This window comes from Larimichthys crocea, unplaced genomic scaffold (genome assembly GCF_000972845.2).
Source record: "Larimichthys crocea isolate SSNF unplaced genomic scaffold, L_crocea_2.0 scaffold392, whole genome shotgun sequence".
Lineage (NCBI taxonomy): Eukaryota > Metazoa > Chordata > Actinopteri > Sciaenidae > Larimichthys > Larimichthys crocea.
Window position 1 is genome coordinate 170,025 of NW_020855132.1, and position 8,579 is coordinate 178,603.

Consider the following 8,579-nt stretch of genomic DNA (forward strand, 5'->3'; position numbering starts at 1 on the left):
GACAACAGTTTTCACATTTCTTATCAAACCCCACTGTGCTGAAGTGCACAGCCAGCATGACATGTATCACAGTCATGAACAAACCACAAATAACTTTACTGTTGTATAGTATAATAATAATATATTGTAACATAAACAACGTTGAAACAAAGTATAATCTGCACTATTTAATTTGTCATCAACCAAGTACATTTTTCTGTACATGCTTAGAGTTTAATTTCAGGCACCATGCAGAGACTTTACAGCATGTTGGCATCACAGGAGTCTGGCTGCAGTATCTTCAGTGTAACAATGAGCTTAATTGATTTTCTAAACCATGGATAAAAAAGGGCGTAGATCAGAGGGTTTAAACAGGAGTTAAAATAGACCAAACATATAATAATATTTGCATTAGAAGCAGTAAGGAAATCTTCATCTACAAGAGCAGCACAATAATATGGGCAGAGACATAATAGAAACACAACTATAACAACACCGAGAGTCCTGGCTGCTTTTAATTCAGATTTTTTTGCCATTACCTTCCCTGTTTTCTGGAATGTAACAGTTGCAATGTGGGACCTCATGGCATGAGCCTGAGAAATAGCCACCACAAATACTCTCATATACAAAAGGACAATAACAGTGATGGGAACTATGAAGGAAAAAATAAGGTCTGCAAGTACAGAAACATGGTCATAAACAACCATACACTCCCTTGAGCAGGAGTTCATGACTTGTAGTTTCAAAGTCTGATTCTGCAGTATACCCTGAAAAATCACAGAACATATCCAACACAGACAAATACAGACTTGGACTCTTTTTTGTGTGATTTGAGTGGAGTAATGCAGAGGATGACAAATAGCCACATAGCGGTCAATAGATATAAGCACCACAGTTCCTATTGAGGCAGAGGTAATAATATATCCAAGAAAATGATAGAAAGGACACAAGATGTCACCAAGGGACCAACATCCGTCTATGGCCACTATTTGTAAGGCCATGAGGAAGCCCACGAAGAAATCTGAGAAAGCCAGAGAAAGTAGGATGAGGTTGGTGGGGGTGTGGAGCTGCCTGTGGACACCAATAATATATAAATCGTCATTTATACTATTTATAATATAAATCAATAAATCAATCAGTATATCATATCTGTCATCATTCAGATAAAAGCAACTAGAGCAAAGACTGAAATATAAAAACATTACTTTATCTCTTTAATAAATTAATGAATGTCTACTTGAAGTGAGAGATAGAGATGATGACCAGCAGGTTAAGAGCTGAAGTGAGCAGAGCGATGAAGGACAGCAGAATGTAAGCCAGCATGGACTCAAAGTGAGGAGTAACTGGTTTCCTGCAGGAGATGTTGAGCAGTTGTGAAAGGCAGAGCTCATTTCCCTCAGAGGTCTCCATCACCAGAGAGTTGAAGCTGCTGAGCTCTGGCAGCGTTCTGACTAAAGCTTTCTGTCATACAACTGATTTATCTGTATCCTTCCTGCAGACCCCTCCTTCCTTCCTCCTCCTCCTTCTCTGCTGCTGTTTTTCTCTCCATAGAGATTGAAGTATGCCTTCTGTGTTTGTCCTCCTCAATGCTGGTGAGTTTACTTTATGTTTATGTCCACCTTTGGCCATCTGCCAGATGACGTGGGTTGCATCAGACTATCCCAACCAAGTTAACCTTGATGTCTGTGATTCCAAATGAATAAAAGGGGCAAAAAACAATGTAGGTGTAACCGGTGCAGTTCAGTCTGAGAGTTGTGTCACTCCCATATACTTCTATTGTAATCAGAAGTGGAAGTGATGTGATTATTATTATTATTTAGCATTACCTATTATGTTAGGTACCTACCAAAAATCTAGTCAATAGTGATATTTTACGTAACTAGTTTTATTCATATGTTTTGGATAGTGGAAAAGTCCTACATTACCCATAATCCCCGACCACCAACAACTTTTCACGCCCTAGGGGTCTGATACTACGCAAAGGGTACCCTTCCACATCTGAATGAAATGCTCTGGGTTCTCAAATGACTCCAATGTAAACCGTACACGGCAGTAAGAAACATTTAGAGCCGTCCATCCACTCCAATAATAACCCGATTACAGCGATACATGATGCTGCGAGCTACAATCTGATTGGAGAACCAAGGGAAGTATTTTTCTCACTAGTTTAAGGTTTTCTTTTAATGATATTGTAGTGGTATGAGGCACCACTGCCACATTGAACTCTCTGGCTTATCAGCCAATCGCTGCTTGAGCAGAGGGGATAAAAGTAGGTCATGCCCCCCCTCTTGACCTCTCGCTTCCTGCGTCTTTGGCCCGCCCACTTCTGGGTCGTTGTGTCTGCGGCTCACCTGAGCCACAGGTAGGTGCACCTTAGCGTGCTGTTTAAGCATGTTCAGGAGCATTTCATCCAACTTAAACGTAAATCTTTAATAGAGCCGGCGTCTCCGTCGCAGCTGGGGTGATATACTGGGGCCGTTGACTGCCGTCGATCTGCACATACTGGAGTCACGGTGAACTTCTACTTCTACTTACCTGCTGTTAGCCAGGTGTTAAACTCTCCTTCCGCTCCTCTCCCTCTACCAGTCAGCTGATCGCATACTGCATGTTGGCCATCTCTCCCCGCTACGCCGACCCCCTAAACTCCTCTCCCTCTTTGGAAAGGACACTAATTAGCCGGACTGAACCGGGGCTGCCGCTCGTGTGGAAAGCTATGAGCTTTCTCCAAAACTCTCAGCCACGCATTCGGACTGTGTATGGTGTGCGTGCGTGGATGTGAGATTGAGTGTGTGTGCCACCAAGGTTTGGCCCAATTGTTCTGTTTATTTGATTAATTGTTTAAGGTCCTTTTGTTAATCTAGTTGTTTGGTTGCTTATTGTGGTGTTGGGGAATCTACTGGGTTATTTTGGGAATCTATTGGTTCATTTGGGGAATTTATTGTGGTTTATTTTCAATTGTGATTTATTTGCCGCAACAGACAAATATTGGTTGATGGAGTTAATATCTCTGGCCAGAGACTCTTTGGTTTATTATTTTTGTTTATTTGATTTAGGCTAATATTAATTTAACTCAATACTTTTTGTTAATTAATTAATTATCCGTGTGTGTGATCCCCGTTCAAGATTTTCTGTGTGCACATCATGTTTTTTCTGTGTGAGTGGGGTGCTCTCCTTTTCTTTTGGACTTCACCTTCTCCCCATTTTGACCCCTCCTCCGATCGGTAAGCCTCAGCCTGTACTTTTGTTGGGCCTCCTCGTTTTTATTTTATTATGCCAAACACTCTCCTGCCCTCCCTGAGTTAACGAACCTGAGTGTCCTTTAGTAAGTGATAGTTTAATCCTAGTACAGGTCCTTGGGCCCTAACCCAAGGTGGCGTTGTTGGTATTAACTATAGTATATAAACTAAGTAATCACCCCTGTGTCGCCACAACATCATCAGCATTTTATAACACAAACACGCCAAAGTGTCACTGATAATTCAACAATAAAATGCTTCATGTTATTCCTCTCAGTATGATTTTTTTTTTTTTCTCCTGCGATTCTGAGAAATAAAGTTTTATCGTATGTTTTGGATAGCGGAAAGGCCTACACTACCCATAATCCTCGACAACCGTTGCTATGGAGATGGCGACACCCTAGGACGATCCCGCATTGAATCACACAATGTTTTTCAAACTGTTCCAGGATCTGAAAGTGAACAGGTGTAACATACAGAATGCTTGTTATGTTTATTTTATTTTCACGTGTAAAACACATTTTTATTATTCACCACTCGCATGAATAATACCGTATTTTCACGACCATAAGGCACATATAAACGTCTTATATTTTTTTCAAAATGTGCGGCACGCCCTATAGTGCAGTGCGCCCTATGTGTGTTGTTAAACCTGTGTTGAGAACAACGTGCCCATATCACAGCCGATGTGAAAAAAAGAAGTGAAACAAATGAACGCTGCACTTGCTGTTATTCCGGAGGGTCTGACAAAGAACTCCAACCGCTGGACATCGGTGTGAACCGGCCGTTCAAAGTAAGGCTGCGAGCGGCAAGTTACGCCACAGTTTGCGGATGGATTGCAGATGCGTGGGCTATACGTGTCTACTGGCCACTGTTGTTCGAGCTTTCGCAAAAGCCGGCTCATTTCCCGGGGCCGCACGGCCCGGAAAGTGACTCTGACAGCGAAGAAGTGGAACTGGCATATTTGAACTTAGCGCAGCTGTTTAACTCAGAAACGGAGGATGAGGACTTCGTGGGTTTGATTAATGACGATTACGGCAATGTGCTAATGTGTGCTGTGGTAATGTGCTTAAAAAATGTTAGTACTTTGTAATAAGACTTAAATAAAGCACACTCAAACTCAGTTTTGCTCCCGCTCTATTTTTAAATACGCACACTTGTATGCTTGTGTGTGTGTTGTTGTAAGGCGGTGCGGCATATGTGTGTGTAGACTGCGCCTTTTCGTACGGTGCGCCCTATGTGTGTGTTAATACAGTAATGGCACACACTAACTGAGACTGCGCCTTTTCGTACGTGCGCCTTATGGTCGTGAAAATACGGTAAAATTGGTGGGATGAGTGTGATGATGATGTGATGATGATGATATGGAGATGATGATTATATGGAGATGGGTGATATGATGGAGTAAACAAAATCAAGCAGTATGAATGACTTGTACATTAATTTATTTAAATCCTTTTGCTTAACCATAAAAACTGTAAAATACGTATATAAGAATGACAATTCCAAATGTGCAATGGTCTCTGCATATAAACATGACAGATGACATATTAAAAGAAGCAGAAACATAAACATGAACTCCAGCTGTCACAATCCACTCCGGTCCCCTGCCTGCTTTTCCCTCTTACCTGCACCCAGTAACTTTCCACTCACCTGTCAGCCCCGCCTCCTCATCAGTCACCATGGTTTCTCCCGCCTCCCACACCTGCTCCTCATCAGTAATCAACCCTGTATTTAAGCACCAACCTCCAGACACTCTTGCCAGATTGTTCTTCGCGTCATGCAAGTCTTTCCAGCACTTTTGTCCGGACTGATCTCCCGTTGCGACCCTGCCTGCCTTTGACCTGCTCGTCTGTCTCTGCCCCGTAATCACCTCAGCTTTTCGTCCCCGACCACGAGTTCTGCCTCAGTGTTTCTGGTGTCTGTCTGCCTGTTTCCCTGGCTTTTTGGAGGTTTCCCCGGGCAGTCTGTCCCCTGCTCCCGTTTGTTGCCACAGCTCTCCGATTGAACTCAGGACTTATTCCCTCTCTCTCTCCTGCCATATCGCCTGCTGTGGTTCCTCAATAAAGAACATTACTAAGTATCCCTTGCTGTTGTGCTGCATTTGGGTCCTACACAAGCCCGTTTCACCAGCTGGTACTGGTGTAGTTAACTCCTGTCTTTAGGCTCCTACAGACATTACTGCTTACCACAGTCATCTAGAATCTTCATCTAGCTGCTGTTACCATGTTACTTACTTTATGTGCAGTATTACTGTACCTTTAGCACTATATTATAATAGCCTAGTCACTTTTATAGTGGTGATGATGCATATGAGAATGCTCGTTGATATGCAACAATTGTTGATCTATCAGATTCATGCACGCTTTATGTACTCAAGCCACAGTTATAGACTGAAACAGAGACTGACACTCACTGAAATGTTTATTCAATATTTTATTGTGAACGTGAACTGAATGCTCCATGTTGAACTTTGAACTCTTGTGATGATTTGTGGGCTGGTTTACAGCTCTGCATGTCATCTGCAACTCCCGGTGTCACCCCACACTTGGCCACTGTCAAGAAAAAAAAGGTTAGAGATAACCTTGGTGGTGACCTACTGTTTTTAAAAGAGTATGAACAGCTATCATTTCCCTTTTCACTTTGGTAAAGCGTCGGCTAAACGCTAAATGTAACTGAAGCTAGACAAGAGGAAGTGTCACGGGTCCATTAGATAGAGGTAAGATAGTTACATGGCTCTAGCCATCAAATTACAGCCTGTGAAAATTCTCTAAAGGCTGTTTCACACTACTGCACAGTAACCACTGATACCCCTGCAGGAGCTTTTCAAAAGCAAAACCTGGTTGAAAACAACTGCTGCCCGTCAGGCAGCTACCACCAGAGTTCAGCATGGTGAGCTTTGGTTGGCAGGGCAAAATCTTGGTGCACATGCTTCAGTGCATAAGGTGTAATAAAGTGTATCATATCATAACAATACTTTTCATGATATTCGTACTTTTTAGCATGCGTCGTACAACCTCCTCATATTATGAGGATCTCAGGTACCACCCCTTCTGCTGGATCCACATTGGTTATAATGTCCCTGACCATTTGGCCTTTCCAGTCATGATGGCTCGAGAAAAGAACGGTTCGTAGCCCAGGGTGCAGTTTGAAACATGCAAGAACAATAAGAAAAACTTTATGAATCCAGACTAGTTTGACAAATTATAGGAGAAAGAAAATGTGGTACCATGTAGGCACATATAGGCCTGAACAAACTCAAGAGGTACAACACTGATTTGACACAATAATGTTCATTAGATTTTTCTTATCTTTGACTATACAAGGTTAAAATTACGGAGCGTATTGCATTCACTTGAAAAAAAAATTTGGCCACCTTGTATTACGAGATCTTTCTCGTATGATATGTTGATTATCAGACTGGAACAAACTCCAGTTGTAAACGAATCCATCTTCTCAATCAGGTCCACAATGGTTTTCCCTCTCCTTGTAGTTGCAGCTTTAGCTGGTTCAGGCGGCCAAAAATATCCGTTAAATGCTATGTTGGACATGGAAATTTCTCACTTCTAGAAAGGCCAGGTGGTTGTCTGCAGCTCGCATCTTGCTCAATCTCAGGAAGGCTTTAACATATATATATATATATATATATATATAATATATTATTCTATATCATATATTACTATATATACTATATATATATATTATATTTATATATCACCTTCATCCTGCTGCATTGTGCTAGGTCCTCATATATCAATCAGGGTGTGAAAATAATTTTTTTGGTATTTTGTTTATTTGTTGTTTCATCACACTATGTCTTTGTTCTTTTTTTCTCTCTTGCAGTTCTGCTTGCCCAAGACTGTGATCATGTCTGCCCCAACTCAACTACGTGTTGTTATTGAAGAGACACAAGTTTACAAATTAACCCTACCAGATGGAATCCCTAGCACTGTCGGTGAACTTTTGGCAGCTGCACAGAATCATTTTCAACTTGAAGGGAATTTTACTGTAATGCACATGGACAAAGATTTTGATAATCAATTCTTCACACTAACATCAACCGATGTGGACACAATCAAACTAGTTAAAACAGAACCTTCTGTTATTTTGACATTGACGTCTATCGGTGAGCCTCCAGCTTTCTCCACTCCAGTGCCGCTGGATCAGTGTCCTCAAGATGCGAGTTCCTCAGCTAGCTCATCTGACACCATCATTTTACAACCTTCAGCAGAGTATCGATCAGAGCGTTGGCCAACCAATTTTGTGATACCCGTCTTTTCATATGGTGTCGAAATGATTCTTGAATACGGTGGCCGGGAACCCTCAATGTTTCTTTTATTTGCAGTGGCGTTTCTCTTACTTTTATTTGCAGCGCTGTTTCTTTTTGTTTGCAGCGTTTCTTTTATTTGCAGCGCTGTTTCTTTTTGTTTGCAGCGTTTCTTTTATTTGCAGCACTGTTTCTTTTTGTTTGCAGCGTTTCTTTTATTTGCAGCATTGAGGGTTCCCGGCCACCGTACTTGAAGCTGAAAATAAAGCTTATGAACATGATGGCTCACTACTTCAAGATCCAAGTATCTACTCTAACATACTAGAGAAACTTGCAGAAGCGATCTACCACTACCAAGCATATCCCAGTGCTCTCCAACAACTGGAAGTTGTAGAAGCTCTACTAAAGAAGCACCCATGCTTGAGGGAGCCTGGAACGTCATATTCAGGCACATATGGGTGGCAGAATCGTCTCAAAATGAAGATGGCCAATTACCGAAGTAAACTGAAAAGGCAAAATGTCCCTTGTCCTGAGCTTCACATCAACTCCTTGAAAAGGAAGGGCCCTGGTGAGAGACATCCTGTAAAAAAAATGCAAGAAACCAAAGAGAGCTGAGGTAAATTTCCTTCCTCCACATCCAAGTGGAGAAACCAATGACTCCTTAACGAGGTGAAGAAAAACAATGCTAAAGTGATTAAAGAAAAAATGGCCAACACATTTTCCTATCGAAGACTCGAGGTTGTGAGTGATAGTCCTGCTGCTGCTGACTTCAAAGACAGGTGGCCTGCTTGTTTTGTGAAGCTGAGGTAGGTCTAGAATCTATAAAGCCTTAAACATTTTACTTGCTTTATTGAGCTGTAACAATAATTGTTGGGTTGTGCATGATATCCTGTTTATTTTTCATTGTTGGGATGTGGTGAATGTTTAGAATTTAGTGCACATACACGTATACATAAAATGCACACAGGTTGGTAGTCATGCACACATTTGCAGTCATGCCTTTAGTTGAGTAGGTTATCAGAATTATATGCTGTTTATTTTCCATTGTGGGAATGTGGTGAATGGAGTGTGCCAGAGGGCAGTAGAGGGCCCAGTGT

At 41.7% G+C, this 8,579-nt stretch overlaps 1 protein-coding gene across 1 annotated transcript in view; it reads right to left on the reverse strand.

The window, feature by feature from the left end:
* Window positions 1-239: 239 nt before the first annotated feature.
* Window positions 240-8,579, reverse strand: part of LOC109140704 (trace amine-associated receptor 3-like) — an 11,907-nt gene continuing 3,567 nt past the window's right edge. The window contains exons 2-3 of the mRNA XM_027276486.1: window positions 1,217-1,330; window positions 240-1,050 (exon numbers count right to left, since the gene is read on the reverse strand). Of these exons, the coding sequence (XP_027132287.1) occupies window positions 240-1,050; window positions 1,217-1,330 (925 nt within the window). The remainder of the gene's footprint in view (window positions 1,051-1,216; window positions 1,331-8,579) is intronic.